This window comes from Aquarana catesbeiana, linkage group LG06, assembly GCF_042186555.1.
Source record: "Aquarana catesbeiana isolate 2022-GZ linkage group LG06, ASM4218655v1, whole genome shotgun sequence".
Taxonomy (NCBI): domain Eukaryota; kingdom Metazoa; phylum Chordata; class Amphibia; order Anura; family Ranidae; genus Aquarana; species Aquarana catesbeiana.
Window position 1 is genome coordinate 385,363,599 of NC_133329.1, and position 24,065 is coordinate 385,387,663.

General features: G+C 41.5%; 1 protein-coding gene across 1 annotated transcript in view; it reads left to right on the top strand.

Annotated features, from left to right (window-relative positions):
• Positions 1–24,065, top strand: part of ACMSD (aminocarboxymuconate semialdehyde decarboxylase) — a 78,217-nt gene that overhangs the window by 48,673 nt on the left and 5,479 nt on the right. The window contains exons 4-8 of the mRNA XM_073634281.1: positions 3,835–3,884; positions 6,305–6,541; positions 9,289–9,382; positions 13,853–13,948; positions 17,301–17,473. Of these exons, the coding sequence (XP_073490382.1) occupies positions 3,835–3,884; positions 6,305–6,541; positions 9,289–9,382; positions 13,853–13,948; positions 17,301–17,473 (650 nt within the window). The remainder of the gene's footprint in view (positions 1–3,834; positions 3,885–6,304; positions 6,542–9,288; positions 9,383–13,852; positions 13,949–17,300; positions 17,474–24,065) is intronic.

Below are 24,065 nucleotides of genomic sequence, written 5' to 3' on the forward strand. Positions count from 1 at the left end.
ACCTACTGGAGGATTGGGCACAGGCAAATAAAAAAAAATCTAGGCCAGCCCAGGATAATTCCTCCTACTACCAGCATGCCTCAGTACTTTGTTAGTGTCCTAGGAGGATGCATGTCTTTTCCTCAGCTCTGTAGTGTTAAAGTCTAACTTATTTGTTTATTTTCTAGCATGTTTTCCTTCTTTGGTTCTTTTCTTCAATCAAGATTCTTCTCTATATCGCTGCTGGAGCTTTGTCACTTTAATTAAATCTTTTTGTTGTTGTATGGTTATCCTTGGCATCACTTTTGGACTCAGCTGGACTGGATGTTGCAGGGATAGCCTAAAAGTGACCTTTGGGTTCCATGATTGGTGCTTTCCAGACTTTGATATGGAAAAGTTAGCTGCAGAGCCCTTTCCAGATCCAAAGCCAATGGAATTGCCCCAGCATTTGCCCTGTCTCTGAAGATTCACTTAGTAGGTACACTATTTATTTCTAGAAAAGGCAGGGACAGTCCCACTGTACTGGGTGCTCCCAGCTCAAAGCTCCTCCTGATGTTGCCAACTTCTGCAGCCTGGAACCATGTTATCCTCTACTATTAGAGTTCATTTCATCCTCTGAGTCCTCTTTGGCTCTGTTGGATGTGGCTGGGGTTTTTCTATATGCAAGACTTTTTGGCCCAAATCACCCAGTTATTTGTTGACGCCCATTGCAGAGATCACTACTTTGTCAAACTGTCTGACTGGGCAAAGTCTTTTAAAAGAGATGTAACCACTGGTTCCCTAAAAAGTGAGTGTCAAAAGTGTCACTTAGTGCCCGATTTGTCCGCCGCAATGACCATTACTAGTAAGAAAAATAAAAACTCCATAAATATAGCCCATAGCTTATAGACGCTATAACTTTTGCACAAACCAATCAATATACCCTTATTGGGATTTTTTTACCAAAAATATCTAGCAGAATACATATTGGCCTAAATTTATGAAGAAATTTGATTTTTTTTTCCCCATTTTTTTATTAGATGTGTTTTATAGCAGAAAGTAAAAAATATTTTTTTTTTTTCAAAATTGATGGTCTTTTTTTGTTTATGGGGAAAAAAGGACATACATTTTATTTGTCACACCCACAATTGTCAGTTAACCACTTTAGCCCTGGAAGGATTTACTCCCTTAATGACCAGGCCATTTTTTGGGATACGGCACTGCGCCGCTTTAACTGACAATTGCGCGGTCATGCAACGTTGTACACAAACAAAATTGATGTCCTTTTTATTCCCCACAAATAGAGCTTTCTTTTTGGTGGTATTTGATTGCCACTGCGGCTTTTGTTTTTTGCGCTATAAACAAAAAAAGACTGATTAATTTTGAAAAAAAAAACAATATTTTTTACTTTTTGCTATAATAAATATCCCCCAAAAAATTTAAAAAAACGAATTTCTTCATCAGTTTAGGCCAATATGTATTCTTCTACATATTTTTGGTAGACAAAATCGCAATAAGCATAAATTGATTGAACAGGGATCTGTTTGTTTACATTGACAGATCCCCGTTGTCGCTCTCTGTGGAGCGCTCGCAGGTGGCCGGCGGACATTGTGGCCCGCTGCACACCTGTTATTGCTTTTAAAGCGGCCGACGTACAGCTACGTCGATTTACACAGCCGTGTCAACCTGCCACAGTATAATGACGGCGGCTGGTCGGTAAGTGGTTAAAGTAACGCAGTGCCATATCGCAAAAAATGGCCTGGTCATGTAGGGGGGAAACCTTCTGAAGCTGAAGTGGTTAAACCGTCGCTTCTGCAAGGTGAGTGTCTGATTTGATGGCCTTATCCTGTAAGGAGCCCTTTCTGGTTTTGCATAGGAACAAGGTGGTTATGAGTTCCAGAACTTCCTTCTTGCCTAGGGTAGTTTTTGCCTTCCACCTCAGCCACGGTAATGTTCTCCAGTTCCTCTGTCTGGTTCCTGTTCACTAAAATAAATTTTATCTCCATGTCTGGATGCGGTTCAGGGGCCCCAAGTCAGAGGTCTAATGCCGTGTACACACGACCGGACTTTTCAACAGCAAAGGTCCGACGGAACGAATCCGCCGGACAATTCGATCGTGTGTGGGATTCATTGGACCGTTGCTGTCAAAAAATCAGATGGACTTTAGAAATAGAACATGTTTCAAATCTTTCTGAAGGATTCGAGTCCGGTTGAAAAATACGTTCGTCGGTATGCTAGTCCGACGAACAAACAACAACAAAAGGGCAGCTATTAGCTACTGGCTAGGAACTTCCTTATTCTAGTCCGGTCGCACGTCATCACGGTCGAATCCGTCGGACTTTGTGTTGATTGTGTGTAGACAAGTCCGATTCAACAGAACTCCGTCGTAACTACGTTGAAAGTTCGTCGGAAAGACCATCGGACCTTTGATGCCGAAAAGTCCAGTCGTGTGTACACGCATAGGTGTGCGCAGCCTATTGCATTAGGGTGTGCACCTTTACGCTCAAACACACATGCATGTGTATGTGTCTACATATATATGAACCCGGCACACTGACCTCCCTGCCGGCACAGTGAAAGAGAAGAGAATAAACACTTTTCTTATGGCAGAGCAGGTATAAGGGAGATCGTTACCATGTTCCTGCTGCTACACAGAGCCCTAACACAATCATGGGGTGATTAGGGTGTGCCTGGGCACACCCGGCACACCCTGTGCGCACACCTATGTGTACACGGCATTAGAGAGGCCTTCCTGATCATGTCAGGCTCTTCTACCAGGTACGCGACAATCTATTTCTCAATCACTCCTTCTTTCAGGAAGACTGATTCCTTTTTGTCATCCTGTATGGACCTCGAAATGGTGCCTCAGCTTCTGGTTCCATCATCTTTACGTGGCACAGACAAACCACTGGGTTCCACCCTTTCCTATCAATCATCACTGTACTAGATGTGTGTTTGCTTCTTGGACTTTTCGGTATCAAGCTTCTTCCCAGATTTGCAAAGCTGCCACCTGGTCTTGTGTTCACACATTCTCTAAGTTTTACCAGGTGGACTTTTCGGCCTCCTTTGATGCCATTCTTCAGTTGTAAGTTCCTTCAGATGACTCTTTGAACTGCAGGCAGTCACCAGTTTCTGTTGCTTTTTTTTCTTTCTTGTGCCTGTTTATGATTGTTTGCTGCGTTGCTCACCCCTCAGATGGATTGCTTTTGGATGTCATGACATTGAAAGACTTTCTGTGTCCCTCAATGGATGAGAAAGAAAGTAGGATTTTTGTACGCAAAATATAATTATTTCTTTGGAGTCCATTGATGGATACTGGTCCAGGGTTGCCAACTGTCGGTAAATTTATAGACAGTTTGTAAATATCAGTGATTTTTACAACTGTCTGTATATATCAGGGGCTGATTATTTGTCATGCTGTTTTAATAAGTGTAAACCAGTCAAAATACTTTTTATGTGTATTGTCAGCGTTTCCATATTGTGTTTTTATTGTTTAAATTTTGATTGTCGTAGTTTTTAATGTAATTTTTCAGGTTGTCAGCAAAAAATGTGCTTTGTCAATTAAATGTCCATGTTTTGTCAGTAAAAAATGCTGTGGGAAGAACGCTGTACTGGTCCCATAACTCTGTGTTTATTTTCATGCTTTCTGTACAAAATTGAATCATGCTGGAGGGGTTATACTTAACTGGCTTACATCATTTTAATGCCAATGTCCAGTCCTCCTGTAATCCAGAGGTTAAAGACTCCCTGTGTCCCTCAGTGGATTCCAAGAAAAGGATATAATACTAAGTACAAAAATCCTATCATTGCAAAGAAATATTATATTACCGATGGCCAATTACATATAAAATAAGACAAATACTTTTTCTCATGCAGGAGTACGAGTGCAGGTGCTCTCAACAGTGCCAGTAATGTTCAGTTATTGGGTATGTATAAATATATTTTGTTATTTTAAAGTGCAGCTCTGGTGATAGATTTCAAACTGTAAAGTAAGACAGCACAGTAATATATTTTTTAAATTTAATTCATATTTTGTTTATCAGTACAGGCCTCTGAAGTATCCATTGTGACACCTCTAGTGTTGGCGTTGCATTTTGAGATTAGAGATGTAACATTCCTGGAAATTTAAAAGCCATGGGAAAAAAAATCGTTTTTTCCCTGTTATTTTTTTTTTTTTAGGAAAAAAATTGACATTTTGGAAAAATTCAAAAAATAATTCAGTGTGGAATAGTTTTACAAATTGAAAGTCATTTTGTTACACTGGGAAGGTGAAATGCAGTGTACTGTATATCAAAGTATTATGCTTCAAATAAAAGTACAGCTTATTCAGTAAATAAACAAAACTTGCTTTTAAAATGTTATTTTTTTTATTACTAATAAAATAACAAGGGCTGTATATGTTAAGAACATTTCGCCTATACATGAAAACAGGTAACCTCCCCCCTTTCCCTCATAATAATTTATAAGCTTCCTGCCAATATGCATTTTCAGTTATGGACAATGCTGATCCAGAAGCAGATATTGAGAGCTTCATCAATGCTCTCCTGATTTCAGGTGTGGTTTTATCTATAAATGAAGGGATTGTGTACTTTTGGGAGGCCGTGGTTTGTAATACTTTCTTACTTGAAGAAGCTGCTGGTGAAGAAACACTTTGTGATGATCCAGAAGCAGCAGAAAGAGTGTTTGTGGAAGGAACTCTGGAGGGAAAAGCAACTCGCACTTTCATTCTGGTCGTCATCATTTCATTCCATAAAGTATTTTAATGTCTTTAGGGCACCTCTGACATGCCAGGATGTTTTCCCATCCTTGCAGCATTTGGAAAAGAATATTTCTTCTCACAATTTTTGCAAAATGTAGCTTTGCTCTCAGCAGAAACTGTACTGTGGAAATGTTTCCAAGCTCTAGGCGTTTTACCATTTTACTCAGAGGAGGAAAATATAAACCAATCTACTGACCAGAAAATAGAAAAACATTATGTGGTGATGGTTGAGAACATTAATAGGAATCATTTAAAGGTTAAAAAAAATTAACAAATTGGTCAGACAAATTTAACCTCTTACCTGTCAATTAAGACCTGAGAGGTCAGAAACTATCATCTACTGTATCCCAACAATCAGCTGTAATAACTGTAGGAGGTACAATGTGGAGCCAACCAGCAAACTAAAATGGAGCCTTTCCCCTGCAGTGCCCCTTAGTGGCAGAAATGCATATTTCTTTTGTTTGAGAACTGCATTGAGAAGTACAGTGCTACTTGAACTGTATTCCAGGATTTGCTTGTCTTCAGCTGAGAGAACGTGCAATAAGTCTCAAATCCTCCATTGAGGTCTTCATGTTACATAGTTTGAATACCATGTCATAGATATAATATTTATCATTGTAAAAGAACATATTCCAATTTTTCCAGGAAAAACAAAAAAAAACAAAAAAAGGCATTAAAAAAAAGAAAAAAAAAAACAATTGTTTTCCCACTTTTTCCGTTTTTTTTCTGGGTCTTCCCATCTCTATTTGGGATGTAGGGATAATGCCTAAAGTCATGATTTTCATACAATCTCAGAAGACTCCAGGGCAGCAGTGCTTCAGTATTTTAGGATGACAGAGGATCATGCTGGTGGTTTTATGTTTCATATTCATCTTAGTTTTAGGATGTTTTATGTTTCAGAACATGATATGGATTTCTGAGCTCCTTCCTTTTAATGTGAATAAGATGTTCATATTACAAGAAGATAATTAAAGAAGGATTAAAGTGTATATGAAGTGCTAATCAAAGTTTTGTCAGTGCTCACCAGAAAGTATCAAAAAAGTAACACTAATGCCGCGTATACAAGTTCGGAATTTCCGACAAAAAATGTTCGATGTGAGCTTGTTGTCGGAAATTCCGACCGTGTGTAGGCTCCATCGGACATTTGTCTGACAACAAAAATTTGTGAGCTGGATCTCAAATTTTCTGACAGCAAAATCCGTTGTTGGAAATTCCGAGCGTGTGTAGACAATTCCGACACACAAAATTCCACGCATGCTCGGAATCAAGTAGAAGAGCCGCACTGACTATTGAACTTAATTTTTCTCGGTTCGTCGTACGTGTTGTACGTCACCGCGTTCTTGTCCTTCGGAATTTCCGACAACATTTGTGCGACCGTGTGTATGCAAGACAAGTTTGAGCCAACATCCGTCAGAAGAAAATCCAGGATTATGTTGTCGGAATGTCCGATCGTGTGTACGCGGCATAAGGAACAGTTCATAAAAACAATCTATCAAGTTCAAGCAACAAATATAGCCGCATGTGTATTAGAAGGTCATGGCATCCATGTAACCTTATCTTCTAACATTGTGAGTTTTCTCGGTACAGGCCAAGCCCCAGGATACCCTGGATCTGTCTCGGTTCCTCAATGACGACTTGGCGGCTGTGGTTCGGAAGTATCCAGAGAGATTTGTAGGGCTGGGGACACTCCCTATGCAGAGTCCAGAGCTGGCAGTACAGGAGATGCATCGCTGCGTAAAAGAACTGAGGTTCCCTGGTGTACAGATTGGATCCCATATCAATCAGTGGGACCTGAATGCACCTGAACTGTATCCCATTTATGCGGTACGTACAGCCTGGAATCCTATCCACAGTGACTTTTTTTAGACAACCTCTGATATTATCTGATGCCCTGCTACTGTATTGGTACATAAGGGCAAGTACCACTAATGTACAAGTGTCACCAATTACAAGGAAGATGTCAAACTTAGCCCATAGTTCTGGCACGACTCTTTGACTTTCCAATCTACAAAGACAGGGTCCATTTTATGGTTACAAACAAGAAGTCACTGCCCCCACCTATAACTGGTCACTGCAGAAAGGAGTATTGGAAAGGCAATGCATATAAAAAAAAACTAAGAAATTTCCAAGCTCAACTTACCGACCAGCCTGCGACCAACCAAACTGACTTGTCCAACAGTATGCGTTAAAAACAGGGGTTTAGTTGCACACATTTGCAAATACATGCGTAAGCCACAGAGCCCCGGCAAGGCACCACATTTTCTGTGGACCTAAGCTCTCATTTCTGTGAGTCTCCAACAATGGAGACACATGCATTAAATGGACAGGTGTAGGGCAGATAAACCTGGAGGGAGCCCACCCTTCCTTAAAGGCACAGGGGCACACTGAACACCCAGCCCTTAGCAATTATATTGGCCAGGTAACTCACTGATACCTTTGCTGCCATAGTGCTATGGACTGGGTGTTCAGTGTGCCCCTGCACCTTTAATGAAGGGTGAGAAGGAAGTGTCACCAGCACACCAGGATCTCCAAAATTGGGTCCAAAATTTTGATCACATAGTATCAAAAAAATAAATAGAAGCGACATTTCGGAGCCACGCAGGACCCCTTCATCAGGCATGTTTATTTTTTTGATACTATGTGATTAAAATTTTGGACCCAACGGTTCCAGCCGTTGGTCATTTCAGCACCCAATTTAAGATACAGCCGTTTGTGCAGGTAAGTGGGAGTATTGCATTGGAGGTTTAAGGAAGGGTGGGCTCCCTCCAGGTTTATCTGCCCTCCATTGTTGGAGACTCACAGAAATTAGAGTTTAGGTCCACAGAAAATTGGGTGCCTTGCCGGGGCTCTGTGGCTTACGCATGTATTTGAAAATGTGTGCAACTAAACCCCTGTTTGTAACGCATACTGTTGGATGGGTCAATTTGGTTTGTTGAAGGTTGGTCGGTAAGTTGAGCTTGGAAATTTCTTTGTTTTTTTTTTATATCCATTTTATGGGTATCTGAACTTGTGGTGTAAAGACTTTGGTATTTCCTTTTAATGATCTCATTACATCAGATTTTGTATTGCTGCCATCCCTTTTATGTTCAAAAACATCAGATGACTATCAGTTATTGAATGTTATCCATGTGACCCAAACTCTTTCCAGAGGGTACAATAGAATACCTGCACTGCAAAAGCTGGGTAGAGCCAAACTCCAGGGAAGCAACTATCTACAGAGTTGGAATAGATATTTAGAACGTGATTGTATGTCAGAGGATTTTCAGGCAAGCTAGTGATACAGCTTTGTGATTGGACAATGAAAGAGCAACAATACCCTGATGAGGTCATCCCTCTGTTCACACCTCCTGTTATCATGTTCACTGCAGCAGGACCTCATTAGCTCTGAGTGCTAACCCTCCCTCTCCGAATCCTGTTGTACAGAGGGCTGATATTAGGACATATTTAGTTACTTCAAGAGGAACTAAACTCATCGATTTTAATTGTCTTGCAAAGCAGTTGCATTCAAAGCATGCTGTGAATGATAATTGTTGCAGTTGCTTTTGCTGTCAATCGAACTGTCAAACCATCAAATTGCTGGTGTCATTATTGATCACATTTGCTGCACCATAACAATTGCAGATCAGACAAAGACTAAGATGGCATCTTCCTTGACTGTGAAGGATAAGGGGGTTTAGTTCCACTTTAATTGAGTTGCATTCAAAAGAAAATGTAACAATTTGTAACAAATTCTTAACCTTATTAATTTCATCATCAGCTTTATAGGATCACCATAAGGACATAATGTTTTAGTTATAATGGGAAGTCTGACGGGTGAAGTCACTTGTTGTTGACTTCTTTTAACTTTTGGGGTCTTCCTGAATTTCGGGTATTCCTCTTGCCCAAATTAAAGCTTTGGGTGTTACTGCTCACCTTAAAATGTTTGGTTGTTCCTGTCACACTCCAATCTTCTCACTTGTTCCCCATAACAAAAGTTACATTTAAATTTCAAAAGTGAGAGTGGGGTTCATTCCTAATGTCTATTAAAATGTGTTCTCAGGGTTCTCGTTTTAATGGAAATTCTGTTTTGTTTTGTTTTTTTTTCAAATGTTGCTTTATCCAATAACATACATACATCCTTAGACTCAGTCTGTCTGGACTGTATGGTCACCTGCTGACTTGGCACCATCCACAGGCAGCTTAACTCTTCAATAAGACACAGAAGGTGAATCCCACTCAATTTTACTTCAGCTAACTGCAGTACAGAGGATGTTCATCCAGTCCTTTAACCACTTCAGATCCGGGCCATTGCCAAATGACGGCAACAGCGTGGATCTAAATTGCCGGGACGACGTCTATTGACGTCATCCCGTGCACGAGCGGCCTGCGCGCCCCCTGCCCCCCTCTGGAGCAACTGCACAGTCTATTTGCCTTTAGTAAATCAACCTCTTTGTCTGTCAATTGCCGTTGACCATTTTACACCTAATATATTAGTAATCTCGTGCATATAGAAAACTGGTGGAAAACAACCACACATAATGTGCTCACACAGCTACAGGCAATGTAATAACGTGTCTGCAACATTTTTTCAGGCGGCTGAAGAATTAAACTGCTCCATATTTGTGCACCCCTGGGACATGCCAACCAGTGGCAGGATGGCAAAGTACTGGCTTCCCTGGCTGGTAGGTTAGTAATGGTATCATACATTTCTTGGGTCGTTGGGTTCAATGATTTATAGAATGTCAAGTGAATGATTTACTAAAGCATGTTATAGGGCTTCAGTAGTGGCAATTACTCCACATTCCAAGGGCACAGAATAGAATGGCATGCCACCCATTGCACACAAATCTCTGTAGGTTGGCAGGTGATTACATAATTAAACAGTTGTTAGATGTTCAGGCACTTAACTTCAAAGGTATTGAAGGAAAAGGCACAAGGTAAAGGTAAACAACAAAGTTAACAAAAACAAACAAACAAACAAAAAAAAAAAAAAGCAAAAAAAAAGACAAAAAAAAAAAATGGGCAGACTCGATGGACTACTCGGTCTTTTTCTGCCTTCATATTTCTATGTTTCTATATAATATACCTTCCTGTTTACTAAGGCTACTTTCACACTGAGGCGCTTTACAGGCGCTACAGCACTAAAAATAGCACCTGTAAAGCGCCTCACACTGGAGCGGTGTGCTTGCAGGACGGTCAAAAAAGTCCTGCAAGCCACATCTTTGCAGCGCTATAGGAGCGGTGTATTCATCGCTCCTAAATTGCCCCTTCCCATTGAAAACAATGGGGCAGCACCGCAAACCCGCCGCTGCAGCGATGCTTTGCAGGCGGTTTTAACCCTATTTCAGCCGCTAGTGGGGGTTTCAAACCACCCCGCTAGCGGGCGAATAGCGCAGTTAAAACGACGGTAAAGCAGCGCTAAATATAGCGCTCTTTACCGCCATCGGCCGCCTGCCCCAGTCTGAAAGTAGCCAAGGACTAGCAGAAAAAGGATTAACATTAGTTAATGTTCCACTTTAAGATACAGGTCCAGTCCAATTTACAGGTCTAGTAGTGGCGGCTGGTGGTTTTTCTTTTTAGGGTGGGGGCGGCTCCAGTGTCCTCTGCTCCAGCACGGTGGACCTGATCTGGGTGGCGGGCCGCAGGCAACGGCTCCGGTGTCCTCATTTCCAGCATGGCGCCTTTCGCCGTGCATCTCCTCTCTCCTCCTCCTAGACGCTAGGTGTCCAATAGGATCAACTGACGTTTAGGCCAATCAGAAGACAGGTCTCACGAGCGCTTTCTGATTGGCTGGGAGGAGATTTAGTGTGAAAATAGCGAATGTTCATTCGCTATTGTCACACACATTCACTATTGTCACACAAGCAGCTTGCTATGGGGGCCCCCAAGCCCAGTCACAGCTCCCTGTGTCCATTCAGACACAGAGCCCTGACCTGGCCCTGTCCCTTCTCCCCTCTAATTGGCTAGATGACTTTGATTGACAGAAGCGGGAGCCAATGGCGCCGCTGCTTTGTTTCAGCCAATTTAGGATAGAGAATCTCGGATGGTTGAGACACCCGTGGACATCGCTGGACAGAGAGGGACCTAAGGTAAGTATTAGGGGGGCTGAGAGGGGCTGCTACACACAGAAGGCTTTTTATCTAAATGCATTAAGATAAAAAAAAAACTTCTGACTTTACAACCCCTTGAATGTTTTAAAATGCTGTGACAGCATATCAAATGATCCAAATTGATTTGAATCCAATGGTTTTTATCCTAGTGAGTGTAGCATGAATATTATAATAAAATTCTTCTTGTATTGAGATTGAGACCATTCGCTTAATTTTCATGCACGGGGTCCAACAAACAAAGTCAGTTGGGAATGAGGACATTAATTTAACTTAATAATTTGGGATTTTCTTTTACTTTCACTTTCAACGATAATGGTAAATAGGACAAATAGAAAGGATGTATCTCCCTAATGGGGGGGCACAGACAGCAATAAAAACTGACAGGGGTTTTAATTCTTCTCCACTTTGTCCAAAACTGAAAAAAAAAAAAATTGCCTTAAGTTAAGCCGTGTACACACGATCGGATTTTCCGACGGGAAATGTGTGATGACAGGCTGTTGGCGGAAAATCCGACCGTTTGTACGCTCAATCAGACAATTGTTATCGGATTTTTCGCGGACAAATGTTGGATGGCAGGCTTTAAAAATTTTTTTTTTTCTTTTTTTGGTGCAAGTTACCACAACACCATTATCCTGTAGTTTTTAAGATCAAAGATACAACTATGTTGGTGTCCCTTGTCAATTTTACATTGTATTTTTTAAAATGTAACTGCCTACTCCCAAACTGTCATTTGAAGTAAAACGCATAGCCAAGTATTATTCTACACAATTGTTTTATTGTGCATTAAAAAAAATAAATAAATAAAATTAGACATGCTATCTGCCAATAGAACTTAACCAAAAAGTTTCTATGCATCCAAAAATATAGAAAGTACACCAAATCAAATCATTATTATTCAGCCAAAAAATTAAATAAAAGCCTCATGCGTGTCCTTCTTCTTAATATAGGGGGTCAACAATGCCAAGAGTTGGTGAAAGCAGGGGTCCGTCATCCGGAGATAATTCCGAAAATCATCCGGATTATTCTCCTGGAGCTCCCGCAGCAAAGGCATATGAAATAATTGGTCACGATTAATAAAGCAACCAATTTTTGGTCCAATAAATCCTCCTCCTCCTGTTCCTGGACTGGACTTGGGTCAAAGCAATAACTCCAAGGCCAAATAATAAATAACACGTTATCTCCTCCGATTTCGCAACATGTATGGTTGACGAACAGCCATTCAGAAACGAACTGAAAAGCACGAAATGAAAAGCGTGAAATGAAAAGCACGAATCAACACTCACCAAACTAATGTGAAACTAGTAGAAGGTGCCCGAAGGGTGGCGCTAAAGAGCTAAAAAAACACGTAGTACGTCACTACGTTTGTGTTTGTTGGCCGACAATTCCTTTCTGTTTGTGTGCAAGACCAAATCCAGGCACGCGCCTTTGGACAAAAGTCCGTGGTTTTGTCTGTGGAAAATCCAATCGTGTGTACGAGGCTTTATACTTTAAGTGCCTTCCACTTTTTCTTGAAACTTGTATCTTTTATTCTAAAAGGGAATAACAAACAAGATTTTATCTTCTTTTTTTTTTTGTCATCTGTGTCCTGTTGGGGAGATTTTTCGGAAATTCCTCTTTCATAGCCAAAAGAGGAAGTGAGAGGAAATTCTTACAAAGAGAGGAAAATCCCTAGTAGCCATCTAGGTCCCCAAAGCTAGTGTCCCCAATGGAAGATTTCCTTTCTATTGCTGTTCTGGTGGCAACCCAAAATGTGGGATTTTCTTTCACTTTCAGTGATAACAGTAAACAGGACAAACAGAGAGGGTGAATCTCCCTAATGGGGGATACTGATAGCAATAAAGACCTGATAGGGGTTTTAATTCTTCTCCACTCTAAAACGAAGTACTTTAGTTATACTTTATTTACACGGAACATTTAGCCCCTGTGCATCCAGTCCCGATGTTTCAAAGTCTTCAGCCTTCCAAAGTCTACAAGCTGGACGCCGTACCAAGTGGTGTTTGCGTTTATGCCCATATGTGTTCTGGGATATATGTACGGAAAACAGAAAACCTGCATTCTGGGAATGCATCCATGAAAGCGAACTGCCATAAAGTGGTTGTTCAATATACGCTTATTGCGATTTTTTTTACCACAAATATGTAGAAGAATACGTATCGGCCTAATCTGAGAAAGAAATTATTTTTTACATATTTTTTGGGGATATTTATTAAAGCAAAAAGTAAAAAAAATTGCTTTTTTTTCAAAATTGTCGCTCTTTTTTTGTTTATAGCGCAAAAAATAAAAACCGCAGAGGTGATCAAATACCACCAAAGAAAGCTCTATTTGTGGGAAAAAAGAACGTCAATTTTGTTTGGGTGCAACGTCGCATGACCGCCCAGTTGTCAGTTAAAGTGACGCAGTGCCGTATCGCAAAAAGTGCTCTGGTCAGAAAGGGGGGTAAAACCTTCCGTGGTTAAAGTGGTTGTAAACCTCAAACATGAAATATGAACAAAGCATATCCCTCTATAGTGTGTACTTGTCTCAATTAAGAGCACTAAGTGTTATTTCTGCTTCCTCTGCTATCAGCATGAATGACTTCTGACAAGTTTTCCTGACACCAAGAGAAAAAACGTGACAGGGAAGGGAGCTCCAGCACACAGCCTGTGATTGACAGCCTCAGCTCTGTTGCTGTGTGGGGGGAGGGGAGAAGGGGGACTGGAAAGCTGCAATGTATTACATTGTTATGTTTTTGTTTTCACATTTTTTATTTTAAGAGAAAAGGGCTATTTCCAAGTGATTATGCTGTACACAATATAGTGGAAATACATAACAGAACTTACTGAGTCCAAATTCCATTACAGTAACAAAGGTCAGAGAAATATGACGAATAGACCAATCTGGTCAGCCATAAAAAAAAAAAGGAAAAGAACAGAAAACATATAAATTGCCCTTAACCCAAAGGGAGCAGGGGATACATTGGGTCTTATACACAGCAGCAATAGGATAGGTATGGAAAAATATATGGAAAACAATTGTAATAACTATAATTTGATTACTGTTTTTTTAGGCATGCCAGCGGAAACAACCACCGCCATTTGCAGTATGATTATGGGTGGAATATTCAAGAAGTTCTCCAAACTTAAAGTTTGCTTTGCTCATGGAGGTACGAGGTTTTTGACCTGGTTCCTATAATACAATGGTTGTATATAATTCTTGTTTTTCTAAAGTTAGACACTTGGGGAGATGTTGGAGGTCATGTTGGAGGAGCTCTCTATAAATGTCAATGGTCCCAAAAACATGTCAAAAGTGTCCGATCTGTCCGCCGCAATGTCGCAGTCCCGCTAAAAATCACTGTTCTGCGCCATTACTAGCAAAATAAAATTTAAAAAAAATAAAAATGCCATAAATCTATCCCCTATTTTGTAGACGCTATAACTTTTGTGCAAACCAATCAAAATACGCTTATTACGATTTTTTTTTTTTACCAAAAATATGTAAAAGAATACATATTGGCCTAAACTGATGAAGAAATTTCTTTTTTTACATTTTTTTGGGATAATTATTATAGCAAAAAGTAAAAAATATATATATTTTTTTTTCAAAATTGTCGCACTTTTTTGTTTTTAGCGCAAAAAATAAAAATCGCAGAGGTAATCAAATACCACCAAAAGAAAGCTCTATTTGTGGGAAAAAAAGGACGTCAATTTTGTTTGGGTACAACAAAGCGATGCAGTGCTGTATCATTAAAAATTGGCCTGGTCATTAAGGGGGAAAATCTTCCGGTCTGTAAGCATCCTAGTCTTAGTCCGTAAGGTTCAATATTGAGTTGGCCCACCCTTTGCAGCTATAACAGCTTCATCTCTTCTGGGAAGGCTGTACACAAGATTTAGGAGTGTGTCTATGGGAATATTTGACCATTCTTCTCATTACATTGGGGCTTGGTGTACAATCCTTTCATTCACACCAGTGGCCGGTGTGAAGGTCCCCCTTACATTGGTGGTCAGTGTAAATCCCTCCTTACATTGGTGGTTACTGTAAATGCTCATATTACATTAGTGGTCAGTGTAAATCATCATTACATTGGTGGCCAGTGTAGAAACTGCACTATATATTGGTAATCGGTACAATAATCCAAACTTGCATTTGTGGTCAGCTTTGAATCCTCCCTTACATTGGTTGTCCATGTAGAAGCCCCCTTTAAATTGGTGGTGAGTGTAAATCCCCCCTTACAATGGTGGCCAGTGTAGAAATCCCCTTTATTGGTTGTTGATGTAAAATCCCCCATTACATTGGTTGTCAGTGTAAATTCTTCATTTCATTGGTCATCAGTGTACATTTCCCTTTACATTGGTGGTAAGTGCAGAATTGCCCTTACACTGGTGGTTTGTGTAAATCCCCCTTTTACATTGGTGGTCAGTGTAAATCCCCCTAACATTGGTGGTCACTGTAGAAGTGTCACCTTACATGGTGATCATTGTATATTCCCTTTTACACTGGTGGTTGGTGTAAATTCTCCTATTGCATTGATGTCAGTGTAGAAAATCCCTCTTTATATTGGAGGGTGGTGTAAAGTCCCCCGTTACATGGTGAATGATCAGTGCAAATTCCCCCTTATATTGGTGGTCAGTCTAAATCCCCCCTCACATTTGCTGGTCATTGTAAATTCCCTATTACATTGGTGGTCAGTGTAGACTCCCCCACTATATACTTGCCAAAGATTTCCAGCTTTGCTCTACATGATTCAGAATTTGCCACAGTGTACTGCCTCCTAACTAATCCCATCCCCCCACCACTGCCACTGATCCCATCAACCCCCCCCCCCCCCAGCATTGCCACTGATCATACCCCCCCCCCCCCCCCCCAGCATTGCCACTGATCCCAGGAGTCCTAGGAACCCTAGGAATTTTCTGTCTATTGATGGGTCCCCTCACCTCCACAGTCCATGGTGTGCAGTCAGTGAGGAGATGATGTGCTATAACATTTAGCAACAAATCAGTGAGCGGTAATCATATGCACTAACCTCTTGCAACCAATCATTGAGTGGTAAGGATATGCAGTGACCTCTAGCAACCATTCAGTGAGCAGTAATAAGGTGCAGTAACCGCTATAAACCAATTAGTGAGTGGTAAGGATATCCAGTAACCTCTAGCAACCAATCAGTGAGCAGTATTGAGGTACAGTAATCTCTAGCAACCAATCAACAAGCAGAAGTCATGTGCTGTAACCTCTAGCAAATAATCAGTGAGCCATAATGTGTGCTGTAACCTCTAGCAGTCAGTCAGTGAGCGGTAATGACACACTGTAACCTCTGGCAACCAATCGCAATCGCTGCCTGATCTGATTCAGTAAACAGATTTTGAGTATAGCTGTTATTTATTGTATGTTTTTAGAGCAGGTGGAGAGCGAAATTGCATGGTGGGGGGGGTCCAAGAAAATGTTTGCCCAGGGTCCAATCAATATTAAAGACGGCCCTGCTGAGACATCCAAGAGGTCTACGTGTCTCGGGGGAACCTCATGCTTCTTCATGAATATAATGACCTTTAATACATAGAACAATAACTTGACCATGATTAATTAGAATGGCTAAAGTTTTTATAGCAAAGTCTATGAAGTAATGTAATACTACAGCACACCACACCACCAGTCAATATACCATAAAATGCATATTCACCCTCAAAAAATCAGCCAGGTGGCAGCGAAAAAACCCCTTACGCAAAATGGCATCCTCAATGTCAAGAAGACATCTGCATTCCATAGACCAGCAGAGTCATTGTTTCATGTAAAGGAGGCCTTCATAGTCAGGACTGGATTTGTAAGGGGGCAAAAGGGCCCCGCTCTATACAAAAATTATATCAAACAACATAAAAAAAAATTATATATAAAATAATAAAAAGATAATAATAAAAAAATAATATAAAATGTATAATAAAAAACATATTTTCTTTTATTAAATGTAATAATATTTTGCCGGCCATCATTCAAAGCTCAAGCAAACCACACATAGAGCACTATAACTGCGTGTGTGTGGACATGCGTGACCTCAGAATGACGTGTCATGTATTTTAAAAATCTGTGACTTTCATTGAGAATGTAAACCAGCCCTGTGTATAGGGGGCTCCTTTGAACCTGAAGTGCCCCGGGCCGCCCAAGGTCTAAAACTGGCTCTGTTCATGGTCCTGAAGAAGGAAGATGTATCTGCGAAACAACATGTAGACTTCTTGGATTTCGCTTATCATTGGAGTAACACTATCTAACAATTACAATATACAACGATTAGGGATGGCTGAATGAAATAGATGGCCTAATGTGTGTGTTGATTGGAATTGTCGGTGTTCATTGTATGTGCTGGTTGTACACACAAACCAAAACTAAACATTTTACTCAAAATTCTATTTTTTCTTATACTTTATTTTCTTTTTTTAATACTATGTTCTTTGTTCTCTACAAATGTATCATTATTGTTTTATTAATTTACTATAATGTATTAATTATTATTTGTTTATTATTATTTATAGGTGGAGCCTTCCCCTTTACCGTAGGTCGCATTAACCATGGTTTCAACGTGCATCCCGATCTCTGTGCTATTCATAATAAGGAACCCCCCAAAAAATACCTTGGATCTTTCTACACAGACTCCCTGGTACATGACCCGAGAGCCCTAAAACTCCTGATAGATGTGATTGGAGAGGTGAGTTGTTGTGTCATTCAGATGCAATGGGTCACATTTACTAAACATGAGCTCACCCAACAAACATAGTTCTCTTACCAACAAAACAATGCCTACTTGTTTGTGCACTCTCACGTTTGCAGGTACATGCTTGTATTGGAGAACATACCCATGTTCATTGGACCAGTTCTGGCATTGCTATGAGTGATCAGTTAAAGTGGTTGTAAACCTGTCACGTACCAGACTGTGGAGCAGTGGCGACTGGTGTTCAAAACATTTTTTTGGGGGGGGCGCAAACAAACTGAAAAAATCGGAAAAACACTGAAAAAATACAGCAAATGCAGCCTCACTGTGCCATCAATTGCAGCCACTGTGCCCATAAACTGCAGCCACTGTGCCCACCATATGCAGCCACTGTGCCCATCATATGCAGCCACTGTGTCCATCATGTGCAACCTCTGTGCCCATCATATGCAGCCTCTGTGCCCATAATATGCAGCCTCTGTGCCCACCATATGCAGCTTCTGTGCCCACCATATGCAGCTTCTGTGCCCATCATATGCAGTATCTGTGTCCACCATATGCAGCCTCTGTGCCCACCATATGCAGCCTCTGTGCCCATCATATGCAGCCTCTGTGCCCATCATATGCAGCCATTGTGCCCATCATGTACAGCTTCTGTGCTCACCATATGCAGCTTCTGTGCCAATCATATGCAGCTTCTGTGCCAATCCTATGCAGCTTTTGTGCCCACCATATGCAGCTTCTGTGCCCATCATATGCAGCCTCTGTGCCCATCATATGCAGCTTCTGTGCCTGTCATATGCAGCCTCTGTGCCCATTATATGCAGCTTCTGTGCCCAACATATGCAGCTTTTGTGCCCATCATATGCAGCCTCTGTGTCCATCATATGCAGCCATTGTGCCCCTTCATGTACAGCGTCTGTGCTCACCATATGCAGCTTCTGTGCCCACCATATGCAGCTTCTGTGCCCACCATATGCAGCTTCTGTGCCAATCATATGCAGCTTCTGTGCGCGGGAGTCGACGCCCGGAAGTGGGTGCAAATACCAGTATTATACAGGTATCTGCACTCCCCACCCCCCTGAAAGGTGCCAAATGTGACATCGAAGGGGGGGGGATCCGAAAAGTGGAATCTCCATTTTTGTGTGAACCTCCGCTTTAAGAGGTTAAGCAGTTACAACAACAGTTGTTTTCCTTTTGGGATAAGGGAATTAAAACTGACCATTTCAACCCCTTCACGCCGACCGTGCAGCACCACTGGACTGGCCTTTTTTCCATGGGGCTGCATACTTGCATATTTGCGGGTTATGATTAAAGCCTTATAGGCTGAAACGCGTCAGGTGACTTAATCTGCATTTGTTCACTGTGGCTATTCAATAAAATGAAGACATTTTAAGAGCAACAACTGAAGCGAGGATCATTTTTTCCACATGCTTGCGTATCCCCCTTTGTGCTGGCAGTGTGTCGCATGGCGTGCTCCCAGCGCAGAGACCGGGGTCCCACGGAGAGCCCCGGGCTCCGTACTAACGATCGGGACCCAGATCTCCCGATTCCGGGTCACCTGATCGCTGTGATAGCCTCTGACTGGCTATCACAGTGATCAGTCACTGTGAAGCCTACCCCCTTGTTTTCTTTCTCTGTGAATAGAGGAGAGAGAGATACTTTGCATCTTGCTCTCTTTTTGCAGGGAAAAAAAAAGTGTGTGTAAAAAAAAATAAATAAATAATAATAAAAATACACAAATACAAAAAAAATACCTAGATCAAGGTCACTGCCAGGGTTAGTGTCTGAGTCAAGGTCAGGGTCAAAGGTCAAGGTCCGTTTTTTCTACAGGATATATATATACATATATATATATGGGCTGTTCTACAGGTACAAACAAAAACAAACATCCACATATGTGGTATCCCTGCAATCGTCAAGAGCAGGAGAATTTAATTTGTGTTATTCTTTGGTGGAAAGTTATGGTACTGCTGCATCCAGTGTGAATATCTCCTAAGCTGTGCGGGTTTAGGAGATATTCATTTTACCTGCAGGTAAGCCTTATTATAAGCTTACCTGTAGGTAAAAAGCACAAAGCAGACTTTACTACCGTTTTAATTGTTGTTTTTTTATCTGCCTTGAGTTCAGCTTTAAAATATATGTGAACCCTCACCTTGTAAAACAACCCATTCAGTTTAAACTAGAAATGAAAGGCAAAACATGTGTGTATAGATATAAAAAAAAAAAAAATTATAGCTACATTTTTCTCCCCTTTTTTAAAAGTGATCACATACCCTCTGTTCTCAGTTGCATAAGGAGCTTAAAAGGGTTCAAAAGGTTTGTGTTTTTGTTTTTTTTTTAATAACAAAAAATGTTATACTTACCCCCTCTGTGCAAGGGTTTTGCACAGAGTGGCCCTGATCCTCCTCTTCTGGGGTACCCCAGCAGTGCTCCTGGCTCCTCCTTTGCATCGGGTGCCCCCAAAGAGACCCGCATTCCAAGGGGGCACCCGTGCGGGTGCGCTCCCGAGTCCTGCTGCTGCGTCCATTGACACAAACAGCAGGACTCGGCCCCGCCCCCGGCTCCCATGTCACTGGATTTGATTGACAGCTGCGGGAGCCAATGGCTGCGTTGCTGTCAATCTATCCAAAGGGGACCCCAGACAGCGGCTGGAGCTGCTGTGCTTGTCCCTGTCAATGGAACGATCGGGTTCAGGTAAGTAAAAGGGGGGCTCTGGGGGGGCAGCTGCAGCACAGAAGGTTTTTCAATTTAATACATAGAATGGTGAAAAACATGGAGGCTTTACAACCCTTTTAAAGAGCTGGGGGAGGAGTCTTCCCGGTGAATGGCTGTGCAGGGGGGGGGGGTGTCAGGACTAGCCTGATCATTGGAGTTCTCAGTGCAGCCAGAAAACTGACCACACTGTGCTTTCATGCTTGGTGTGGTCAGTTTTTTTTTATAGGAAAGCAAAGGACTGGCAGGAACACCAGGGATTTCACACAAAGGAAGCAATACACAGAAAACAGGATACTTTTTCATAGAAGTACATGATACAGCAGCCACATATCAGGAATATGAAATGTTGGGGTTACATATTGTATTGTTTAATTATTGTTATTTTACAACACATGCACTTACCCTGTACTATTACTCCCATCATTGACTGGTTTTTGAATGTTTTCTCCAAGTGCTCTCATTGATCTCCTGCAACCCAAACATGCTGGCTTTCACGTAAACCTGACCCTAGTGTGTGCATGCGTTTGTATGAATGTAGTAAGGATATTAGTTGGCAGCTTATTTTGAGCAGAGACTGATCTGGATGCTCCATGTATTTTTCTAAAGACCAGCAGAATTGGCTTGCATGTGCTAATAAAACAAACCATAGACCTGACCTCTTCCGAAAACTGTGCAGGCTTGATTGAGCAATGTCTAAAAAATATTTAGTGAATGCTGCCCCCTGCAGGATCATGTGTAGCTGACAAATTGTTCTCCCCATTACACTTTTAGTGGAATATTTTGGAAACTGGAGGAAGAACCTCAGAAGTCCTTCAGGGACAGAGGAACCAGTGACCATGTCCTAATAATAGTCCAGCCACACATGGTGCTAAATTAAAACTAAACTTTAGGTATGATTTTTCTTTTTCTTTGCATAGTTACAGTGGTCCACTATGGACAAGGTCCAGAGGCGGGTCACCATCTAAGACCTCATTGAGTCGTGAGAATTTTGCATTCACTAAGAAAATGCAAAGAGTTCCCTAAATGGCACCCATAAAGCTAGAGGCAAACACTGTAATAGAAGTTGCCTTCTAGAGTCATTTCCGACTCCTATGGGGATTGAACCAATGCCAATGTGCAAAAAAATCCATACCTAAAGCTAAATCAGCTTTGGTGGGTTAAAAAGTACTAAGCTGAAATGTATCTAAACCCAATATTAAAACATGGCTGCTCCTAGTACAAGATAAGGGGTTAGTTTACTGTCATGTCAGGGGTTGGGCTAGCTTAGGGGTCTACTTATATATAAAAATATATCAAGCAGCCCTCAAAATAGTCCCTGTAATTTGCCTAATATGTTTATTTTCTATGATCATCAGCTCCATCTAGTGGCCATAATGGGGTATTTCCTGATAAGGGTATTTCATGAACATGCTGCATTATGGCCACTAGATGGAACATATTAGGCGAATTATGGAAAATATTTTCAATTGCTTTGCAAATGCTTACAAAAATGTGAGGGGTGTACTCATATTTGTGAGATACCGTATCAAGTTGATACGGTATCTCACAAAAGTGAGTACACTCCTCACATTTTTGTAAATCTTTTCTTCTATCTTTTCATGTGACAACACTGAAGAAATGACACTTTGCTACAATGTAAAGTAGTGAGTGTACAGCTTGTATAACAGTGTAAATTTGCTGTCCCCTCAAAATAACTCAACATACAGCCATTAATGTCTAAACCGCTGGCAACAAAAGTGAGTACACCCCTAAGTGAAAATGTCCAAATTGGGCCCAATTAGCCATTTTCCCTCCCCGGTGTCATGTGACTCATTAGTGTTACAAGGTCTCAGGTGTGAATGGGGAGCAGCTGTAAAATCAAAAAGAAAAATACTGCGCTATCCCTTAATTAAGAAAAATCAAGAAATGTATTTAAGTGAAAAACTAAAAAAGAAACAACTAAAGTGCTGCTGCAGCCTGAAATGTGAGACAACCCCCACCTCAATAACTATACAAAACAAAGAGCTGCGCTGCTAATACATGAACGTGATCATAATGATTACAACCAACGCTGAAATAAACATGCAGAAAACAATAAGACAAAAATCTCACACACAAATTGATGTGATAAATGATGGTGACTAAGGATTCAATATCCAGAAAGATTATAAGTCCATATAATCAGAAAAAAAGGAGTCCTTATGGGTACAGAAATTCTGCTGGTATAGGGAGAAAAGAACACCTTTCTTGAAGTGGTGTGAGGCATGCAAAGATGGTCTCCCTAGGGAGAGTGATGTTACAGGGAGATCCTCCACCTCAAATAAATCAGCCCCTTACCGAATTCATGGATCTCCTGTCACAGAGATCATGCACGCAGGTGGCTGTGTCCCCCAGCCACTGGGTCTCTGCTGGGATGTAATTCACAGGTCACCGCTCCAGGAGATCAACTTAATGAGTTACCGCTCCCAATCCACAGATAAACATGAAAAGGAAATACTCCATAGCGTAATACAGTTAAAACACGTTTATTAAAAAATTGGAAATGCACTTACAGTGTGTGCAGGTATAAGATCGCAAATAAAAACAATGTGCGCCGGCCGGCTCTCAGCTGCTGCCCGTCCACTTCCGGGATCAGCGTGGTGTGGTGGTGACGTCAGCACGCCGCTCCTCCCTTTGGTCGTGCATTCAACTTCGACGAGAAAGCCTGGCTCAGAGTCTCCACTCTAATTCATCCCAAAAATGTTCTATCAAGTTGAGGTTAGGACTCTGTGCAGGCCAGTCAAGTTCCTCCACCCCAAACTCGCTCATCCATGTCTTTATGGACCTTGTTTTGTGCATTGGTCCAAATCATTTGGTGGAGGGGGGATTATGGTGGGGGGGGTGTATTTCAGGGGTTGGGCTTGGCCCCTTAGTTCCAGTGAAGGGAACTCTTAAGGCGTCAGCATACCAAAACATTTTGGACAATTTGGTGCTCCCAACTTTTTTGGGAACAGTTTGGGGATGGCCCCTTCCTGTTCCAACATGACTGCAAACTGTGCACAAAGCAAGGTCCATAAAGACATGGATAAGCGAGTTTGGGGTGGAGAAACTTGACTGGCCTGCACAGAGTCCTGACATCAGCCTGATAGAACACCTTTGGGATGAATTAGAGTGGAGATTGCGAGCCAGACCTTCTTATCCACATCTCTGCCTGACCTCACAAATGCGCTTCTGGAAGAATGGTCAAACATTCTCATAGACACACTCCTAAATCTTGTGGACAGCCTTCCCAGAAGAGATGAAGCTGTTATAGCTGCAAAGGGTGGAGCCAACTCAATATTGAACCCTACAGACTAAGACTGGGATGACATTAAAGTTCATGTGCATATAAAGGCCTGGCGTCCCAATACTATTGACAATACACAGTGTATATAGACCACGAATGTAAGGTATGTAAGGTATCACTTCCACACTGACCACCAATGTAAGGGGTCATGTCCACATGGACCACCAAAGTAAGGGATCACTTCCACACTGAGCAGCGATGTAATGAATCACTACGATTTTCACTATCTGTGTTTCTTTTCAGGCCATTATTATTATCATAAGTTTTATAACTAGTACAGCAGGGGTAGGCAAGCCTCTTTTGTCGGCACTTGACTCCCTCCCCATCAGCAGAGCAGCGCAGGGAAGTGTCAGTGAAACACTAATGCATTCCAAATTCAGAATTCCCCACGCCGCACTGACGGGGAGGCACTGCGCCCCCACACATTGTAATAGATGGGAAACATTATTTGGTTCTCTAACTTTGCTGTAGCTGCGATCGTCAGCTTTTGTGATGGGGAAGAGATTGGATGCAGTTCTGCTGGGGGGGGTCCCTGTTTCCAGGAGGAGGAGGACTGTCATTAGCCAC